Below are 21808 nucleotides of genomic sequence, written 5' to 3'. Positions count from 1 at the left end.
CTCTCCTCACCTTCTTGGGACTTCATACAACATCCACCCACCACCCCACCCCCAGACAGTGCCGTCAGCCTTCTTCCCCAATTCCTCATCTACTGCTGCTCGGCTCCAACTCCCCAGCTGTGACATACATGCCTTGCATAATTTGTTATGTCAAAGTCACTGTATCAATGTTAAGTGTTGTTGCACAATTAAAAGCACCAGAATCCTGGGTACTGGGTGATATGGGGTTGAGACCAATCCAGCCCAGACTGATGCGATGAAAGTCTAATTTCTGAACAGATTAGAGGGGTCCTACAGGAAATGTATCCGGGGCGCCCTCGGCTTCTAACCAGTGTCCGGGGTGCTCCCTCCATCTAACCAGCGTCCAGGGCGCCCTCGGCATCTAACCAGTGTCCGGGGCACCTTCAAGTATAACTCCTAAACTATTGGCTCTGAAACCACATGATAATTCCCGAAGGCCTTGGTTGCTGACGTGTCACTGGCCCAAGATCAGTGCTCCCAGTGGAGCCCTTACCAGCTCAACTCCGCAGAATTTCTTTCCTGTTGAGGTGCCAGCGAACATACTCCAGCAGTGCAAGCTTGTGGTGACAGGGAAATGGCCCCAATGTACAAGTAGCTGTGGCCAGGGATCTCATGGCCATCGCACGGGCTATGGGGGGAGCCGGGGGAACTGGCTCCCGTCGCACGGCCTGTGGGGGGGTGTCTGGAGGACTGGCTCCCATCGCACGGCCTGTGTAGTGCTGAATGGGGACGGGCAGTGGAAATGTCACTTTAGCAGCCCAACCTCAGACAATTTGCCGACCAAAGGCTCAACTCTTGGTGCCAGCTCTTCTCGCTGGAGGCTGTCCATTATGCCAACAAGCAGGGGGACAAGTACCAAGGCTGATCCAACACAACCCCGCAACCTAGCACCCAGCCAAAGGGAGGCGGGTTTGATCAGAAAGAAAAGTTCATGGGTCACATGGGTGTACAGATTGCACCTCTCGTCAGTCTACGCCTCACCACCATCACAGGCTCACACAAACCGCCTCAACCAATAGCTGGGCCAGGAGCAGCACAGGCTGGACCAGAGACAGGCTCCATCAAATGCTGCTTCCTGTGAGGTGCTCCACGAGATTAATCCACAGCCGGCTACCTACCCCAGCCCATAAGCTAATTGCCCCTCCCTCCGCCAGTTGAAGCAGCAAAGTCCCTGTGGAGACTGGAGCACGATGCCACGGAGTGAACGGGATTCCAACTCCGACGTCCCAGTCAGGCGTGTAGGCAGGACGCCACTTTGAATCCACCAGCCTGCCCAGAGCACACACCGTACACACCATACACTCAGGGTCTGTTACCTTTTAGATTAAGCGTCTGAAGCTGGGCCAAGGTCGCGAGCGAGCTGGGGAGAGATTTCAATTGGTTTTGTTCCACGTTGAGCACCTGAAATATTACCAAAAAACATTAGTGGAGGGCAGGCATGGCAGGACAAGACGACAAACACCAACTCTACACGCACAGGATCTGGGCGAATAACATCAATCACTTGAAGCGGGCGTGCCCCAATTGTTTGATGATCAATAAGAACCCGTTATGTTGTTCCAGATCACAACAGAACAATCCCTTCTCATTACCCATCCTAATCGTTAAGACTTAGGCACCCAATTGTTGGAGGTGCCGAATTTCAGCTGAATCAAAGATCCCAAGGTACCAGTCGAGAAGCAGCAGGGAGGTCCGACTGAATTTTTCCCTCAATCAACACCGCTGAAGAAACCTAGTGTACCATCATTCATTTGCTGCAACTTTACTGTGCACAAGATGGTGGCCATGTTTATCTACATAAAATTGCTGCACTTCAAAGTAATTCAATAGCTGAGCTTAGTGGGGGGCGGCATCAGTAAGGGCGTTACAGTTGGCCTCAGTATCACTGAGTTGCAGAGGGTGGGAGGAAAACAATAGGCAGGCATCTAGTTCTTATCCCGTGACTTGTGTTGGAAAGTGCACATGTCGAGAGAGGACAGGACATGGATAAGCAATGATTCCTCCACAGTCAAATAGCTTGCCACCATTCGCTGCCTGGACTCATATGGAGAATGGCCACATGACAGAGGTGACAAAGGCTTCTGGTGCCCACGGAAACACAAGTCAGCACTTTCCAGAGGGATGATCAGAGGAAAATGTGTAGCTCGGTTAAATTGGCAAAACAAAAAGGAAGGAAGGAAGGATTTTGGGATGACATCAGCAGCCGTGCCTTTAGAAGTCTAAGCCCCAAATACTGGAATTCCCTCCTTTGACCTCTCTGTTCCTTAAAGACCCAGCTTCCTGACCAAGCTTATATATAGCACCTTTAAGGTAGGAAAACATCCCAAAGGTCACCCCTGCTAATGTTTCTTCCTTGGGCTTGGTGTCAATTTCTGTCTGATTACGCTACTGTGAAGCTCCTTGGGATGCTTTCCTACGTTAAAGGCACCATATAAATGCAACTTTTTGTTGTGATGCCTCACCAAACTACCTTGGAGCCAAAGAGCAGTTTATCTGCCTTCTGACACGGCTCCTGTAACAACAAGCAGCTCAGTCCCACTCGAAAGGGTCTGCAGCAAAATGTGTCCTCCATCGAGTCCCCTCCAATAGAGGGACGTCATCATGTTTAACTGGGGAGCCCGACAGAAGCAACTACAGAGGGGAAGACAAGGCAGGGATGGGGGGAGGGAACTGGGATCAAAACTGAGCAGGCGGACCCGAATGACAACAGTCAAAGGCAAAAGGTAAAACTCTCAACATTCGTCCTGCCTACTGTCGGAGGAAGCAGACAGATTTGCAACGGGGGGGGGGGGGGGGGGGGGGGGATTGCTCTCCCATTAAAGCAAACCCCTTGCCCCAATTTGTGAGAAACACCTGGACGATGGTTCTCATTAACTTAAAGCACTCTCACTTCTGGTAGAACTCTTAAGAACTCTTTTTTTTTTACCTGAAGAGAGAAGAGCTGACCCATATCCTCGGGGAGCGAGGTGAGGCGGTTACCATGGAGATCCAGAATCTGAAAGCAAGAAACATGACAGTAACAATCTCCACAAACACCTTTAAATTGAAATCAATGCCAAACGCAACACAGCCACACATTGTCTCACGGTCATTGACCTTCTCGCTCATTCCCCGCACCCTCAGTGAGTCACTCCACCCACTAAAGCTGGTAACAGAATGACAAGCGTCAACAGGCTACAAAAATAAAAATAAAGTATTCTGGTGTGCAAATAATTTTATATTTTTGTTTACGGGATGTGGGCATTGCAAGCAAAGCCGGCATTTATTGCCATCCCCTAGGACGTTCTTGCTATTGAGGGAGTGCAGCGAAGGTTCACCAGACTGATTCCAGGGATGGCTGGACTGACATATGAGGAGAGACTGGATCAACTGGGCCTTTATTCACTGGAGTTTAGAAGGATGAGAGGGGATCTCATAGAAACATATAAGATTCTGACGGGACTGGACAGGATAGATGCGGGAAGAATGTTCCCGATGTTGGGGAAGTCCAGAACCAGGGGACACAATCTGAGGATACGGGGTAGGCCATTTAGGACTGAGATGAGGAGAAACTTCTTCACTCAGAGAATTGTTAACCTGTGGAATTCCCTGCCGCAGAGAGTTGTTGATGCCAGTTCATTGGATATATTCAAGAGGGAGTTAGATATGGCCCTTATGGCTAAAGAGATCAAGGGGTATGGAAAGAAAGTAGGAAAGGGGTACTGAGGGAATGATCAGCCATGATCTTATTGAATGGCGGTGCAGGCTCGAAGGGCCAAATGGCCTACTCCTGCACCTATTTTCTATGTTTCTACGTTTCTGTGTTTCTAGCCGCCCTTGCTGGTGAGCCGCCTTCTCCTTTAACCGCTACAATTCTTGGTGGGAATGTCGCACGGGAGGTGTGAGGTAAAGATAAATATGCAGGACGAATACAGAGAACATTGTAGAATGGGTCACCTGTGAATCAGTCACTTCCACTTTATGCAGTCAATAGAATAGATTCAAAATACCACAACATATAGTTTTGGGAGGCGAGGGAGGGAGGGGAGCGAGAGAGCATATATGTACACATACCAAACTGAACCGAGAATTGGAAAGTATTCTGGACTGCGATCCCCTGAGATCTGCAGCTGTCCATAAGTACATTAGGTGTAATTTAAACCAGCAGCAGCCAGACAAGCAGCTTAACCCCGCACTTACCTTCAGCATTGACAGGTCCTGGATGTTACATGACTTGGGCAGTAGTGTTGCCAAGTGATTGGTATGAACAATTAAGACCTGTTAAACAAACAGAGCCGATCAATGAAGCTCCATCAGACACAGTGCAGCCTCACACCAACACGGGTTTGCCAGTCACACTGCTGACAATGCACAAAGCACGCAGACATGTCAAAGGAGGTAAAACTGAATCAAAGGCAGGGAAAAATTAACAGGTCACACAGGATTCGCAGGTTCCACTTCAAGAAACTGAAGCCAATGCCGGTGACCCACAGCACCAAAACTGCAGATGATTTGTCACTAAATGGCAACCAGACTTGGAGCCATTGATGTGAGAAATGGAAATCTCACTCTGCTGGGGGCTGAAGCACATCATCAGGACTTTACTCTGTACCTAACCCTTGCTGTACCTGTCCTGGGAGTGTTTGATGGGACAATGTGAAGGGAGCTTTACTCTGTATCTAACCCGTACTGTTCCTGCCCTGGGAGTGTTTGATGGGACAATGTGAAGGGAGCTTTACTTTGTATCTAACCTGTACTGTACCTGCCCTGGGAATAGGGGTGGGGAGATCCCTAGCGCAATTAAACCCATGATTAAAATGAGATGAAAACAGGAGAGAAGGTTCAGAGGGCGTTTATGTAAATTGCAGCCACATTCTCAGGAGACATTATAATAATCAACAGGACTTTTTGTGGAACAGGTTCATGATTAACCAGACAGCTGAAGATAGTGCAAAGCTGACTATTCCATATTAAATACTGAGAGATAAGTCTTTCCCGATTGGTTAGTGGGTTTAATCAAGTCAGTAACTGAACATACTGACCAGGAATGCCCAAGTTTAATCCACAACCTGTGCTGAGCTGGTTGACCACTAACAGGGCAGGAATCTGTCTCAACTCAACAACAACTTGCATTTATACAGCGCCTTTAACGTAGTAAAACATCCCAAGGCATTTCACAGAAACATCAAAAATAATTTGACACCGAGCCACACAAAGAGATATTATGGTGGATGACCAAAAGCTTGGTGAAAGAGATTGGTTTCAAGGAGTGTCATAAAGGAGGAAAGAGAGGTAGAGAGGAGAGGTTTAGGGAAGAAATTCCTGAGCTAAGGGCCTCGGCAGCTGAAGGCACGGTCGCCAATGGCAGAGTGAACAAAATCAGGGGTGGGCAAGAGGCTGAAACTGGAGGAGTACAGATATTTCAGAGGGTTGTAGGGCTGGAGGAGGTTACAGGGATAGGGATGGACGAGGCCATGGAGGGATTTGAAAACAAGGAGTTGCTTAACCGGCAGCCAATGTAGGTCAGCGAGCACAGGGGTGCTGGGTGAACGGGACTTGATACGAGTTAAGATACGCAGAGCAGTGTTTGGATGAGAATAAGTTTATGGAGGGTAGAATGTGGGAGGCCAGCCAGAAGTGCGTTGGAACAGTCAAGTCTAGAGGCAAGAAAGACATGGATGAGGACTTCAGCAGCAGATGAGCTGAGGCAGGGGTGGAGTTGGGCGATGTTACGGAGGTGGAAATAGGCGGTCTTATTGATGGCGCAGATGTGTGATCGGAAGCTCCTCTCAGATCAAATACGTCACCAAGGTTGCGAACTGTCTGGTTCAGCCTCAGACAGATGCCAGGGAGAGGGAAGGAGTTGGTGGCTAGGGAACAAAGACAATAGTTTCAGTCTTCCCAATATTTAGTTGGAGGAAATTTCTGCTCATCCAGTACTGGATGTCGGACAAGCAGTCTGACAATTTAGAGACCGTGGAGAGGTCGAGAGAAGTGATAGTGAGGTAGAGCTGAGTGTCGCAGGCGTACATGTGGAAACAGATGCTGTTTTTTGGATGATGTCACCAAGGGACAGCATGTAGATGAGAAATGGGAGGGGGGCAAGGCTAGATCCTTGGGAGACTCCAGAGGTAACAATGCAGGAGTGAGAAGAGAAATCATTGCAGATGATTCTCGGGCTACGATTAGATAGATAAGAATAGAACCAGGCGAGTGTAATCCCACCCAGCTGGACAATGGAGGAGAGGCTTTGGAGAAGGATGGAGTGGCCAACGTGTCAAAGGCTACTGACAGGTCGTGAAGGATGAGAGGAAATAGTTTACCATAGTTTACTTGCATAGGAGGCTGTTCAGAGAAGGTTCACTAGGTTGATTCCGGAGATGAGGGAGTTGACTTATGGAGGATTGGTTGAGTAGGCTGGGCCTATGCTCACTGGAGTTCAGAAGAATGAGAGGCGATCTTATTGAAACATATAAGATAACGAGGGGGCTTGACAAGGTGGATGCAGAGAGGATATTTCCACTCATAGGGGAAATTAAAACTAGGGGACATAATCTCAGAATAAGGAGCTGCCCATTTAAAACTGAGATGAGGAGAAATTTCCTCCCACAGAGGGTTGTAAATCTATGGAATTCTCTGCCCCAGAGAGCTGTGGAGGCTGGGTCACTGAATATATTTAAAGTGGAGATAGACAGGGTGGGGTGGGGCTGGAAGAGAAGAGAGGAGCGCGTGCGGGCACACACAGGGACATGCGCGGGCACACACGGAGAGGCAGGCACACACGGAGAGCTCCTACCTTCTTATGTAAGACTCTGCACATGGAAAAGACACTGACTGGTATCTGAGGACACAAGATTGAACAATAAACAATACAGCTGCAGGATCCTGTCCAAATAACTTTAAAAGAATCCATCACTCACTGATCAGGTCCTTCAATTCTTGGCACATTGAAACGTACGACCTTAGAATACGGGTCTGTGTCCCAGACCCACTCCGAGTGCATATAATGACCACAGTGGTGGCGAGGACCCTACACAAGAGGGAGTTAGAGAATCAGCCATCATTCCCACTGCTGATCCATACCCAGCAACTCCAGCTGGAAGTCATGTTTTGATTGTGGGAGAGGGGACAATCAGGCTTTACTGATGCCCCCAACAGTTGAACAATGCAACAAAACTGTGTTTATACTCACATGAGGAAAAGCCACTTAGATGGACAGTGCCCGACCTTTGAACTGTATCCCAACATGGGGCAGTCTTCAGGAGAGGAGTAAGGGGAGAAAAGGGGATCTCATGTTCTACAGATCTCTGCTATTTCTGCATCAGGCGCACTGTTATCCACTCCCATTATATTACACGCTAAGCCTCCACTCACCCCAGTGTCTTTGTACGACTCTAACTAGTGCATCTCAGCTTCCCCCGAGCCAGGCTAACACGTGCAAGCGTGTTCAGAAGGCCTCGCCCACAAGGTGGTCCAGGTGTCCACTGTGGTTCAGTGGGTAGCAGTCTGGCCTCTGAGTCAGGAGGTTGTGGGTTCAAGTCCCACTCCAGAGACTTAAGCACAGGCTGACACTCCCGCTGCAGGACTGCTGCACTGTCGGGAGATGCCATCTTTCGGATGAGACGTTAAACCGAGGCCCCATCTGCTCTCTCAGGTGGACATAAAAGATGCCAAGAGGAGCAGGGGAGTTTCTATTTGAAGAGCAGGGGAGTTTCTCCCCGGTGTCCTGGCTAATATTTATCCGTCAACCAACATCACAAACAGATTATCTGGTCATTATCGCATTGCTGTTTCTGGGACCTTGCTGTGCGCAAATTAACTGCATTATAACAGTGACAATAATTGGGTGTAAAGTGCTTTAAGACATCCCGAGGTCATGAAAGGTACTATATAAATGCAAGTACTTTCTTTAAAGAACTTAGTAGACACAGTGTACCTACACCTCCTTAGCACAGTCCACCAACAGGACAGGCTGCCTTGCTGACTAATGGAACAGGTAATTATAACAGTGACCAGGGGCCACCCTGACCACCTCAGTCACAGCTTACCTCAGACAGCTCGCACCTCGATATGTCCAGGATGTCGTCTGCACCTGCTTCGCGGGCCTGGACAAAAGGGAAAGGGAACGTTGGATTTTGAGCATATTTAAAACTTGCAGTTAATATTGCAAATACAAAGATACACAGAGCTAGAAAGGAAGATGCCCCCATGCCCCACGTACTCTGATCAGCTGTTGCTTTCACACACTTTTTGTTAACACACCCTTAGTTAACTCTCTGTCGGAAAAGCCCCTTGTGGGATGAAATTGTGCCATGAGATAGTAACAAAATGAGCTGGTAGGGCATTGCTTCAAACACTGTCTGAATGAAGGATTCATCTGTTTATTGTAGGAGGGTCGACACTTTCATTAAAGTGAGAGCGGAGGGAGTAAGGAGTAGGGGGAGGAGAAGGAATGAATATACACATGCACTCAGTGACCAACCTAGTTGCTGCACTTAAGGGGAAGATATACAAGTACATGAAGGAGAAAGGAATCGAAGGATATGCTGGTAGGTTGAGATGGAGTTGGGTGGAACGAGGCTCGCGTGGAGCATAAATGCTGGCACAGAGCAGTTGGGCCAAATGACCTGTTTCTGTGTTGCCAAGACTATTGTAATACTATGTAACCCACAGCAGCTACAATTCCTCTGGCAGGCTGGTGTATATAAATATATTCAAATCACAGATAGATAGATTTTTAACCAATAAGGGAATTAAGGGTTATGGGGAGCGGGCGGGTAAGTGGAGCTGAGTCCACGGCCAGATCAGCCATGATCTTGTTGAATGGCGGAGTAGGCTCGAAGGGCTAGATGGCCTGCTCCTGTTCCATGTTCTTATGTTAAATACAGAATACGGTACACTACAGACCAGCACTGTTGTAGCTGTGATTTAGATCTGCACAGATTACAGTGTGAAAACTCTAAACTTCTCATCCCCTCCCCCCCCCCCAACCAGCTGTTTGTTCAGTGACTTAAAGTGGAGTGCTCAGGTGATGCAGCCTGTAGGCACTTAACAGCCTGCATCACAAGGAGATAGGAGAAGAAACGCCGCCATACGGGCTCTAGGTCCAAGATATTTCATGTATATTCTGTGTAATTCTAAGCACAGAAACAAGCCATTCGGCCCAACTAATCTGTGCTGATTACATCTTTCACTCATGTACTCATCTAATTTCCCCTTGAAAGCTTCCACACAATTTGCCTCAACAACTTCCTGTGGTAGCAAGTTCCACATTCTAAACACTCTGAGTAAAGACATTTCTCCTTATTTGCCTACTGGATTTATTGGTAACCACCTTGTATTTATGGGCCCCTAGTTTTGGATTCTCCCCCAAGTGGAAACAATCTCTTTGCATTTACCTATCCAATTCATTCATCATTTTAAAGACCTCTTCAGTATTCTCTTTTCTAAAGAGAAAAAAAGCCCCCACCCAACCAGGCAAATGGTAAGTATTCCACCACACAACTTGAGCCTTGTTGTGGAGAGACTGAGGGGTCAGGACTCAGGAGCTAAGCCGTCCATGGTTAAACAGTCCGACGCTCATAACAAAGTGCCCAGCCTTGTTCTACCCTTGTAGCCACGGATGGCTGCTATAGTTAAGCTCATTAGTAGTAATCTTCCAACACGTTGATGGTGGAAGGTTTAGCAATGGCGGTGCCATTGAAGGTCAGAAATGGTGGTTGGACTTTCTCTTGTTGGAGACTGTTGTTGGCTGGCACGTATTTGCAACTTGCCAGCCCAAGCCAAGTTATGAACATACAAAAAAGGACAGGAAAAGACCATCAAACTTATACACACCATTAAAACCAAGAATATATGTCAGGGAATGGAATGCAAAACACTCAATAGAGAATTGGCAAAGGTGGAGGAGGGGGAGAGTGCATTAATCACCCAGCTTATCTGCTAGCAAGGGTGCGTGCAGATCTAATATGGGGTAAATAAAAGATAACTTTATTACAGAGAAAAGTCATCTGCACATCCAATTTGATCATATGAAACTTTACACTCAGGAAATCCTTAATCTCAATTGTCCCAATGTGTTGCTGGCTGACCTCACCTGCACCTGCCACCACAACCCCCCGCCCACCCCCCCCCCAATCCACCATTCATGAACACACAAGTCACCCACAGTGTGTGGCCCATGTTCTCACCTACATTCCCACTACCTCTAGTTTCACAAGAGTTATAAAAGAAATAGGAGCAGGAGTAGGCCATTTGGCCCCTTGAGCTTACTCCGCCATTCAATATCATCGCAGATCTGGTCTTGGCCTCAACTGTACTTTCCTGCCCGCACCCTGCAATCCTCGATTCCCCCATTGTTCAAAAATCTGTCTATCTCTATCTTAAATATATTCAATGACCCAGCCTCAACAGCTCTCAGAGGTAGAGAATTCCAAAGATTCGTGACCCTCAGAGAAGAAATTCCTCTTCATCTCTGTTTTAAATGGGCAACCCCTTATTCTGAAACTATGGTCCCTAGTTCTAGATTCTCCCATGACGGGAAACGTTCTCTCTGCATCTACCCTGTCCAGCCCCCTCAGAATCTTATACCTTTTATTCTTCTAAACGCCAATGAGTATAGGTTCAACAGCTCAACCTTTCTTCATAAGGCAACCCCTTCATCTCAGGAATCAACCTCGTGAACCTTTTCTGAACTGCCTCCAATGCAAGTATATGATGATGATATATCCCCTCCTTAAATAAGGAGATCAAAACTGTATGCAGTACTCCAGGTGTGGTCTCACCAGCAGTTGTAGCAAGACTTCCCTACTTTTATACTCCATCCCCTTGCAATAAAGGCCAACATTCCATTTGCCTTCCAAATTACTTGCTGTACCTGCAGACTAATTTTTTGTACAAGGACCCCCAGATCCCTCTGTTCCACAGCATTATACATTATACTCCATCTTCCAATTTTTTACCCATACACATAACCTAGAACCGATCCCTTTTCAGATTCTTTGTGTCCTCTTCACAACTTGTTTTCTCACCTATCTTTGTATCATCAGCAAATCTGGCTATATTACACTCGGCCCCATCATCCAAGTCAGTAATACAGGTTGTAAATAGTTGAGGCCCCAACACTGACCCCTGTGACATCCCACTAGTTACAGTTTACCAAACAGAAAGTGACCCATTTATCCCGACTCTCTGCTATCCATGCGAATATATTACCTCCAACCCAGTGAGCTCCTATTTTGTGCAGTAACCTTTTATGTGCCACCTTATCGAATGCCTTCTCGAAATTCAAAAACACGATATCTACTGGTTCCCTCTTATCCACCCTGCTCGTTACATCCTCAAAGGACTTCAGAAAATTTGTCAAACATGATTTCCCTTTCATAAAACCATGCTGACTTTGCTTGACTGTATTATGATTTTCTAAATGTCCTGCTACTGCTTCTTTAATAATGGATTCCAGCATTTTCCCAACCACAGATGTTAAGACTAACTGGTCTATAGTTTCCTGCTTTCAGTCTGCCTCTCCGCCGCCCCACCCCCCCTCAAGGACCAGCCTCCCCCGCTCTTCCTTCTCCCCCCCCCCCCCGCCCAAGGACCAGCCTCCCCCGCTCTTCCTTCTCCCCCCCCGCCCAAGGACCAGCCTCCCTCGCTCTTCCTTCTCCACCCCCGCCCCCCCAAGGACCAGCCTCCACCGCTCTTCCTTCTCCCCCCCCGCCCAAGGACCAGCCTCCCTCGCTCTTCCTTCTCCACCCCCGCCCCCCCAAGGACCAGCCTCCACCGCTCTTCCTTCTCCCCCCCCCCCCCGCCCCCCCAAGGACCAGCCTCCACCGCTCTTCCTTCTCCCCCCCCCCGCCCCCCCAAGGACCAGCCTCCCTCGCTCTTCCTTCTCCACCCCCGCCCCCCCAAGGACCAGCCTCCACCGCTCTTCCTTCTCCCCCCCCCCCCCGCCCCCCCAAGGACCAGCCTCCACCGCTCTTCCTTCTCCCCCCCCCCCGCCCCCCCAAGGACCAGCCTCCACCGCTCTTCCTTCTCCCCCCCCCCCGCCCCCCAAGGACCAGCCTCCACCGCTCTTCCTTCTCCCCCCCGCCCCCCCAAGGACCAGCCTCCACCGCTCTTCCTTCTCCCCCCCCCCTGCCCAAGGACCAGCCTCCACCGCTCTTCCTTCCTCCCCCTCGCCTCCCAAGGACCAGTCCCCCCCACTCTTCCTTCCTCTTCCCCCCCCCAAGGACCAGCCTCCACCGCTCTTCCTTCTTCCCCCCCCCCGCCTCCCAAGGACCAGCCCCCACCGCTCTTCCTTCTCCCCCCCCCCGCCCAAGGACCAGCGTCCACCGCTCTTCCTTCCTTCCCCCCCCCCGCTCTTCCTTCTCTCCCCCAAGGACCAGCCTCCACCACTCTTCCTTCTTCCCCCCGCCTCCCAAGGACCAGTCCCACCCCACTCTTCCTTCCTCTTTCTCTTTCTCTTTCCCCCCCCCCCCCACGCCGCCCCTCCCCAAGGTCCAGCCTCCACCGCTCTTCCTTCTCTCCTCCCCCCTCTGCTCTTCCTTCCTTTCTCCCCCCCAAAGGACCAGTCCCCCCCCGGCTCTTCCTTCCTCCTCCCCCCACACGCTCTTCCTTCCCCCCGCCCCCCTCAAGATCCAGTCCCCCCCCCACGATCCAGTTCCCCCCCCCGCTCTTCCTCCCCAGGACCCGCTCCCCGCTCTTCCTCACCTCCCCCCTCCCTCCCCAGGACCACTCTCACCAGGAACATCTGATACTCCAGCCGTTTCCGCGCCTCTTCAGCTTGCTTCTTTCTCCCAGAGAAAAACATCATTTCGGGACGTGGCTCCGCCAGTCCCCGGCGGGGAGCAGCAGCGATGGGGCAGAGTGATATGGAAAGGACCGTCAGCACCGTCCCTGTGCGGCTATATCGCGGCTCCCTCCGACTCCTCGCCCCTTTGGGGCAGTGACTGCCACAACACTCAGTTCCGCCTTCCGGTACTCCTCCAGCACCCACAACTGGCCATAGCGAAGGAAGAGGCGCCAACAAGGCGAAAACAAGAGGCGTCAAAAATGCTGACCTCCCAAACTCCCAACGCCAACAAGTAATAAGAGAAAGCAAGAGGCGGCCCCAACCTTTACCTCAAAACTCGCAGCACCAGATGACAGCTGGCCGCAGGAGGTGAATAAATACCATTGGAATCCAGCGAATAGGCTGATTATATATCACACACATTTACTATTCAGTTGCTTTTTTCCAATAAAGTGCTGTTTTGATTTGTTACGATACTCAGGTTGCGATGAACTTTGATTTGCCTCACTCAATATGGCGGCGCGGAGGGGCCACTCGGAAAGCTCGCGATGTTTGGCCTGGGTATATAAGCCGGGAGCATGATGACGTCCTCCTTCTCGCTGCTCTAGCCGGTGACGGTGCAACATATTTTCGGTCGTCCCGAATCCGGGTTCATCCGACACCAAGACCGCGCGCCAGAGTAGTGAACTCCTCCAGCCGCCGCCGAGATGCCTCCTAAATTCGATCCCAACGAAATTAAAGTCGGTGAGTCCATGGGGGTGTGAGGATTTGGCGGTCGGGCCTTGGTGGGGGAGGGGTGTAAGGCTGGGGCCGGGCCAGCGGCTCCTGTGTTGGGCCGCGTGGTTTCCAGACATTTGCCCGCTCTCTGCGGATCCTGGGTCATTGGGTGGGAGCGAGTGATAATCTCCGCCATAGGCTCCCCCTGCCTCGCCCACCCCGGGCAGTGTACTCGCCGCCATTTGAGGGGAACCTGGTCACCGGTAGGCTCTGCCCCCACTGGAGGAGCAGTTTGTCTGAGGGTTTTTGCCGTGCCTCCCTCCACTGGCGCCGTATTTCTCGGGTTTTGAACCTTCAGCTCAGCATCCAGATTACACATCAGTCTGGCGGCGTTAAACTGTGAAACGACCCCGAGGACCCAAATATTGCCAGGCTGCTGCGAATAGATAGTGGAGGGATTTATTTTATTATAACAGTATATTAAATTTTGCAGTTATTGTGATGCCATTTCTGCAGTTTGCAGCAGTTTAATTGTTTGCACGTGGAGAAGTACTGTGTAAATGCAAGTCTGTCTTCCCACAACATTCATCATCATCATAGGCAGTCCCTCGGAATCGAGGAAGACTTGTTTCCACTCTTAACATGAGTTCTTAGTGTGATTTGGCAATCCTGTTGATTATATGAGGGTTACTGCAGACTTGAACAAAAAAAAAAGCCATGATCTATAAAGGTTCAATGTTTAGTTTTTGAGTCTTTAGTTTTATAAATGGAGGTACACAGCACTTCCTGTCAACGAAAGGGGCCAGAGCAACAATGTTGTTAGAACACCATCACTTACCCTTCAAGTTGCACAGTATCCTGACTTGGACATATTTCACTGGGTCATAGAAAATAGGTGCAGGAGTAGGCCATTCGGTCCTTTGAGCCTGCACCGCCATTCAATGAGTTCATGGCTGAACATGCAACTTCAGTACCCCATTCCTGCTTTCTCACTATACCCCTTGATCCCTTAGTAGTAAGGACTATATCTAACTCCTTTTTGAGGGTCAAATTCCAGGGTCAAATCCTGGAATCCTCTACTTACCCAATACAATGGGAACACCATTAACAGGAGAATTACAATTCTGCAATTACAGGAGAAAACCCACCACCATCAAACTCAGGACAACTAGAGATGGGCAATAAATGCTGGCCTTGTCTGCCTCTTCCTGAGATCAAAAAGATAACTTGTGTTTTAGTTGACATTTACAAACATCTGAATTTCACTTGGGACAGTTTAATGTGATGGCTGCTTCCAGTGCTCGGTATATTGGATTGCCAGGATTATTTGTGTATGTTCTGATGATGGGGTCCTTGCAGTCAGCTCAGAGAATTATTGTGGCTTTGACTTAATTTTGTTAAATTGTGACACAGTTGGGAGTGAAATACAACTGAAGTTTTGTTAATGTCAGAAACTCAATGTTGGTGTAGGAATGGGGGTAGAATGTAGAATTTTGGACTAGATTTTTATTAAAATTGGATTAGCTCCTGAATCTGGTTTGTAATTGTGAGAACATTCTCACCAATAAAAGTAGTGGTGGAATTCGATGTTAAAATAAGCTGTCTGTCTGTCAAGGCGGGGCAGGGAACCTGATTATTTTGGGGGGTGGAATATGAGTTGCATGCAGGCAATTTTCTTTAAATGACTAATCTGATAGAAAAGCTTCAATTTAAACGGTGTCTAGGGAAAGCTTGTTTTTGTATAATGCTAACTAACCCCTCAAAGGCATACAACAAAATAGGGATTAGTGACTCTGCCAATGTAGGGGAAATTCAGATGAATTAGCAGACCCTGGGTTTAGTATTTGTAAACCATGCCTGTGTGACCAAGTGTTTTTTGTGTATCCATAGTATACCTCAGATGCACTGGAGGTGAAGTTGGTGCTACCTCTGCTCTGGCTCCCAAGATCGGCCCACTGGGTCTGGTGAGTCTCTACTCCCACTTTACACACCTTTCAGATCACTCCTAGCAGCCCTTTTAACTTTACCTTTTTGTTTCTCTGTTTAGTCTCCCAAGAAGGTGGGTGATGACATCGCCAAGGCTACAGGTGACTGGAAAGGCCTGCGTATCACGATCAAGCTGACTATTCAGAACCGACAGGCGCAGGTATGTGGGGGGGGGGGGTGCAAGATGCTTGTGTCTGGACTGACTTTTTTCCGGCTAGTAAAAAGGCTACATTTTTGAACCATCGTGTACACTTATAGCCTACCTGAACAGTATTACAAAGTGTACCCGAGGATCCCAGGCATTAGAGAAGTGTACAGCAGGACAGTGTTGTGCTGTAGTTGCAATGTTTCCTAAGTTGACACATACCCAACCTTGATTGTTCAGGTATGCAGGATAAGATTATCTCTGGGTCTCTGCTCCTATTAAGCCAGTCTGATGGATGGTGAGTGACAGCTGCACAGAGACTTTGCAGATAAAACCACAGCTGCCCTCTTTCACATCAGTGTCTTGTCTTTTTACATCCTGTGGCTTTTTTAAACCACTGGAGCCAAAATGTAGCTGGACTTGCCCCTGAAGTGGTCTGCTCCTTTTATGACCTCAGGGAGCAGCGCGAGCTGGTGCAGGAGAGATATACCTTGGAGGAGGGCGACTGGATTGGATGTCGCCATAAGCCATCTCGCTTATTGGAGCGTGGGCAGGAGCGTCGAGAGATTAAGAGCGATGTGATCGGGGTCCAGCAGAGGTGTGAGTTCGGGGTCCAGCTGAGGTGAGGGCCCTGGGGCAGTATGGGCCAGCCCGCACTGCGATGTGTGCGCACTAGGTTCGTGCAGCAGAGCTGGTCTCCAGTTATAAAAACGTAAGAAATAGGAGCAGGAATAGGCCATACGGCCCCTTGAGCCTGCTTCGCCATTCAATAAGATCATGGCTGATCTGATCATGGACTCAGCTCCACTTCCCTGCCCACTCCCCATAACCCCTTATCCCCTTTACCGTTTAAGAAACTGTCTATTTCTGTCTTAAATTTATTCAATGTCCCAACTTCCACAGCTCTCTGAGGCAGTGAATGCCACAGATTTACAACCCTCAGAAGAAATTTCTCCTCATCTCAGTTTTAAATGGGCGGCTCCTTATTCTAAGATCGTGCCCTCTAGTTCTAGTTTCCCCTACAAGTGGAAACATCCTCTCTGCATCCACCTTGTCAAGCCCCCTCATAATCTTATACATTTCGATAAGATCACCTCTCATTCTTCTGAATTCCAATGAGTCGAGGCCCAACCTGTTCAACCGCTCCTCCATAAGTCAACCCCTCATCCCCAGAATCAACCTAGGGAACCTTCTCTGAACTGCTCCAAAGCAAGTAAACTATGGTAAACTATTCCCTCTTATCCTTCATGACCTGCCTGCAGCCTTTGACGCTGTTGACCACTTTATCCTTCTCCAAAGCCTCTCCTCCATTGTCCAGCTGGGTGAGACTGCACTCGCCTGGTTCCATTCTTATCTATCTAATCGTAGCCAGAGAATCATCTGCAACGACTTCTCTTCCCACTCCTGCATTGTTAACCTCGAGTGCCCCAAGGATCTATCCTTGCCCACCTCCTATTTCTCATCTACATGCTGCCCCTCGGTGACATCATTTGGAAAATATGGAAACCAAAACTGCACACAATATTCTAGGTGTGGCCTTACCAATACTGTATAGCTGTAGCAAAACTTCCCTGCTTTTATACTCCATCCCCATTGCAATAAAGGTCAAAATTCCATTGGCCTTCCTGATCACTTGCTGTACCTGCATACTATCCAGTTGTCTTGGTTAATCCTTGCCACTGGACCAAGATCTAGCTCTGTCAAGCCTGTGTGGTGGCTGGTGTGCAATGGCCATGACACGTTTTATTTTTTAAAAAAAATCCACACACTGGCATCTTCCACCCTTCAATATGTAGTTCGGGACCTGGAATATCAGGTACTTCATTGAAACACCTGTGAACTCGGCCCTTTTTGGTGTGGAAGCAAGTCATCCTTGATACAAGGGACCGCCTGAGGAGGAGAAGGACTTGCACCATCTTATTAGCATCCAAGTGGTCTGTTGTGAAATCCTGGACAGCAGGTGTTGGCAGGCTATTTGTTCATGAAAGATGTCAAACCCCACCCAGCTGTGTTCACAAGACTTGTCAACATCCCTGTTCACCAGGAGGTGCTGGTTCGTGATGGGAAAAGGAGCCCTAGCTGGTGCTTCCACAATCCACTGCGCCAGTAGTTATGCCCAAAGTTGATTCGGGAAGATAGGTGCCGAGAAAACAAGTTAACTGGTTCAATGAATCGGGACTTAACTCCTGTCTTAGAGCTGCACATTGTTGTCTGCAGGAGTGTGGTGTGGTGCATTTTGGATTGTGCTGTGCGTAACTGGGTTTGGTCTCGGGCTGCGGCCTATTCCCTGTTGTGCACACAACAGGTTACTGAAGACCAGACTGACCTATGCAAATGATCTGGGAAAGCTTGCAGAATATTCCTCCTGGAAAAGGTGGCCAAGATTCATTATCCCCATATGGCTCAAAGATGTTGAGTAATCCAGATGTGTGTGTGTGGGGCTCTGGGGGTGTTGCACCTCAATCTCTTCTGGTTTCAGCCGCCAGATCTCTGGTTGTCCTCGGAAACTTCCCACTAAGCATTTGAGTATTGTTTTACTCTTGTGTGCGCAGGAGGGGAGAAAGGGTTTCTTGTCTGTTCTTTGGTGGTCAAGTTTGTTGTTTGCGATCCTTTCCATGTGTGTTTTGGTTATGGAGCCACAAGGTCTTCCTGAACTGTGTTCTGTGCAATTTATACCAGACATGGCTGATGTGGCTGAACGAGGACAGCTGTTGCAGTGAAAGTGGGGTGAGGTGCTGTACTCGAATGTATGCTATGTTTTGTAGGAGTCCTACGGTTTTATTGTAAGTTGTGTTAACCGCTGTATCTTGTACTGACAGCTGTATTTCATTAATAGATTGAGGTTGTCCCATCAGCTTCTGCCCTCATCATCAAAGCCCTGAAGGAACCACCCCGCGACAGGAAGAAGCAAAAGAACAGTAAGTAGTGGTGCAGGGTGGGTGGGGGGTTTGACACTTCAATTTGCCCCTTCTGTGCAACATTAACTTCCTGTGGTAAAAGCCGAGAGATGAACATATGTTTGATTCAGTGTGCAACTGAAAATATCTGGTTATGTGGAAGGGTCACTTGCTTTCTCCCCGCTCCTGAAGATACTGAATGCTGGGTGCAGAGGCAGTGGCCCTCCAGCACCCTGCCCAATGTTTTGGGTGATGGATATAACTGGGAGACATCACAGCCAGGCCTGATCATGTCTCCAATGGACTTGCATTTGATTTGCTGGTTAACAGTGAAGTGTTTACTTGCCCCTCTTCCCAGGGTGTGCTGGTGTAAGTTGTAGCTCCCCGCTGTTGAAGTCAGAAACGAGGATCGAGTTTGTTGTCGGCATGGAATTTACCCACTGGTGGTGCAGGTGGCCTGTTGTGGGGGGGTGCGAGTATGTGTTAACTGCCAGTGTTGATTCTGTTTTGTTTTCTTCTAGTTAAACACACTGGCAGCATCACCTTTGATGAGATACTTTCTGTCGCCCGACAGATGAGGCATCGTTCTCTGGCCAGGGAACTTTCAGGTGGGTACTGACTGCGGTGTAATGGTGATGGTGTCTGTCGTGTATTCATGCTAACTTGGTGGAATAGGGCCAAGCCTGATCTTGTTTGTACCCACCACAGGAACAGTGAAGGAAATCCTGGGAACTGCACAGTCCATTGGCTGCAACATTGATGGCAAACACCCTCACAGTGTGATTGAGGACATCAACCAGGGCAAGATTGAATGTCCTGCTGTAAGTTTGGAATTTTGGATTACCTTGTACTGCATTGATTTTTGACCCAAGCTTTATCAAATAACTTACACGTTCTGTTCTTTCCTTCCAACAGGAATGAAGTGGAGGTGCTATAGAACTAAAGTTTCCAATAAAAAAATCTTTTATTTAAAAAAAAAACCCAGTGGAACCTGTTGGTGTACTCTCTAGTTTCTGTAACCTCTCCTCACAACACAGGTGTCTAATCCAAGATACCAGTTTTAGTCACTACTTTCACCAATGCCAGAATGTCCACATGTAACCTTGACCAGAATTATACACTAGGTTGCTAGATCGTTGCTTTGTACACACCCATATTTCTGGGACTTGCACCCTCTTTGTCTAGATGTGAGATCTTGTTTGCACCCCAATGAGTTCAGATTATGTTGATTTATGGGGTTACTGTACTGGGGGGGGGGGGGGGGGGGGGGGGGAAATTCCATCTAGATTGGGATGCTGTAGGATTTTTAACAATGTCAGTGTTCCCTTTAGGATGCGTGCGTGCAAGGCCGTGCAGTAATCTGCAAGGTACTGCGCAGGCCGCTCCAGCTTTTCCATTTGAAATACCACGCATGTGCAGAAATTTAAAGGGACCACGCATTGAGATAAACAGGCCGTGCACAACAGACAATTTAGATAGAACATTGATTACAGCTTTTCTATGCTATAAAAAGCTCAATGAAGTAATGTTTCTTTCTCTAACCCCCACATACAATATTTAGGTTTTTTTGGTACTTCATAAGTGAGGGATGTTGGTGCTGGAGATTGGAATGCTTCTGTCACCTGGTGTTGGCATCCAGTACTCCAGATCACGTATGGTGCAACCAAATGCACAGCAAAGCTCCCTTTACTCTGCTCCAACAATGTGGCTGATCCCCAATCTTAGAACGCCCTCTAATACACGAGCATTATATTTCCATTGTCGGCACCAGCCATCTTTGTTTAAGTGACAATGCCAATCTCGTGCAATGCTCATAATAAAGTGCTGCCTGTAAAAAGTTTTAATAGTGCTTTTAAGAAAACCAGTATTTACTTACAGGTATCAGTGAGTTACCTTTTTCTCTCCAATTCTGGGATAGTCCATGGCAACAGATGGCCACTAATAGCCACTGGGATGCTGGTGGATGCATGACTCACTCTCACTGCCATGTTCTGTAATGACTGCACTGTGGGATTGTGTATGTTTGCAGGGTGTAGTAGGTACTATGATCATGTGCTGGGAGGATGGCACAGGGTTGCAATGCCGGGGAGAGGAACCTGCTCAACCTGCCAGGAGTGCTCATTTGTAACGTGAGAGCAGTGGGCCTCAGAGGTGGCAGGCCCCGCCTTTGAATATAATTTGCACGAGCTGAATCCTTGTCATTTTTACAGGGGTTTTATTTGAAGTGATTATCTGCATGAACATTTGTGTCTGACATCCACGGTGGACCCCACCCCTTTTGCCCATGCACACTCGATCCAGTTGCGCATGCAGATACTGGATGGCACTACGATGAGGAAGCTGTAAGTGGGGTCGCGTCTGGAGCTGCTGCCGTTGCCGCCTGAGCCTGTTACTCGGGCGTTTGGGTTATCTTTCGAAAATCAATGACTACTAAAGGAGCCTCCAGGACTTTTACCTAGAATATCACTGATTACACAAACATTTTTGCGGCCTTCTGAGAGAGCGAGGAAATTGGGGGTGGGCAAGAGAATGGGGGAGAGGAGGTCAGGAGCTTGGGTGGAGGGTAAAGAGCTCAGGATGGTGGATGATCTGGGTCTGAGGGGGGGATTTGAGAGCAAGAACGTGATCCAGATTGTAACGACGGATCATGTTCTTACAACCTAACTTCCTTTACAACCGCCCCCTGTTCTCCCTCCTCCCCTACACCTGGTTGATTTTTTGGAAAGCTGTGTGGGGCAAGTGACATTGGACTGGATGAAATCAAAAGTCACAACGCTCATTATTCATTTAATACCCAATAAACCTGTTAAAACACAATGCCCCACCTATGGAGCCGGTGGGGGGGTGGGTCTTAACCTGTGAGAATGAGTCCTGTTCCAAGTGGGCTCTGTTCTGTTCTGTCTGGAGTCTGTAGTCAGATTGGCTCAAATTGCACTTTGCAAAGGCAAACTTGGGTGTGTCTGACCTTCCAAAGGAGCCAATCAGTGTTTTAGGTCTTGCAAATTAACTCATCCTTGAATTTACCCCTGTAAAGTACGGACTCCAATTTGAGAAACTGTTCAAGTGGAAATTGTACATTTTTCCAAGAGGCGATTGATGCTGAGTCATGACTAAGAGGGATAGATGTCCACAGGGCAACTAGGGATGGCATAAATGCAAATGATGCCCAGATCCTGAGAATGAATTTTAAAAATGATAGCTCCAAGCCAAGTTGGCTGTTCCATGCACACTTCTCCCAGACCGTTACCATCATACTGACATCTAGAGTGGTTA

At 48.5% G+C, this 21808-nt stretch overlaps 2 protein-coding genes across 5 annotated transcripts in view; one reads left to right on the top strand and one right to left on the bottom strand.

Moving 5' to 3' along the window:
• Positions 1-13192, bottom strand: part of lrsam1 (leucine rich repeat and sterile alpha motif containing 1) — a 73354-nt gene extending 60162 nt beyond the window's left edge. For 2 of the 4 annotated variants that reach the window (XM_070862878.1, XM_070862877.1), the window contains exons 1-6: positions 12740-13190; positions 8049-8105; positions 6797-6841; positions 4201-4278; positions 2948-3016; positions 1338-1422 (exon numbers count right to left, since the gene is read on the bottom strand). In XM_070862878.1, coding sequence (XP_070718979.1) covers positions 1338-1422; positions 2948-3016; positions 4201-4278; positions 6797-6841; positions 8049-8105; positions 12740-12811 — 406 coding nt within the window. In that variant the 5' untranslated portion in view covers positions 12812-13190. Of the gene's footprint in view, positions 1-1337; positions 1423-2947; positions 3017-4200; positions 4279-6796; positions 6842-8048; positions 8106-12739 lie in introns of all 4 variants that reach the window. The other 2 variants (XM_070862879.1, XM_070862876.1) reach the window with 2 other exon arrangements.
• Positions 13193-13376: 184 nt separating this feature from the next.
• rpl12 (ribosomal protein L12) lies at positions 13377-19515 on the top strand. The gene is made up of 7 exons (XM_070862881.1): positions 13377-13534; positions 15398-15471; positions 15555-15653; positions 18475-18556; positions 19057-19143; positions 19244-19356; positions 19451-19515. The coding sequence occupies exons 1-7, from the start codon at positions 13498-13500 to the stop codon at positions 19454-19456; spliced, it is 498 nt and encodes a 165-aa protein (XP_070718982.1). The 5' UTR covers positions 13377-13497; the 3' UTR covers positions 19457-19515.
• Positions 19516-21808: the final 2293 nt, after the last annotated feature.

Source organism: Pristiophorus japonicus, chromosome 20, assembly GCF_044704955.1.
Source record: "Pristiophorus japonicus isolate sPriJap1 chromosome 20, sPriJap1.hap1, whole genome shotgun sequence".
NCBI lineage: Eukaryota > Metazoa > Chordata > Chondrichthyes > Pristiophoridae > Pristiophorus > Pristiophorus japonicus.
The sequence above is the reverse complement of the archived record's forward strand: the minus strand, read 5'-3'. Positions and strand labels throughout refer to the sequence as shown.

Bases quoted from the DNA above. Each gene is read 5' to 3' on its own strand.
- rpl12 (XM_070862881.1), top strand. From the start codon at position 13,498: ATGCCTCCTAAATTCGATCCCAACGAAATTAAAGTCG. The intron at 15,472-15,554 runs GTGAGTCTCTAC...TTCTCTGTTTAG, and splicing joins AGATCGGCCCACTGGGTCTG to TCTCCCAAGAAGGTGGGTGA. The intron at 18,557-19,056 runs GTAAGTAGTGGT...GTTTTCTTCTAG, and splicing joins CAGGAAGAAGCAAAAGAACA to TTAAACACACTGGCAGCATC.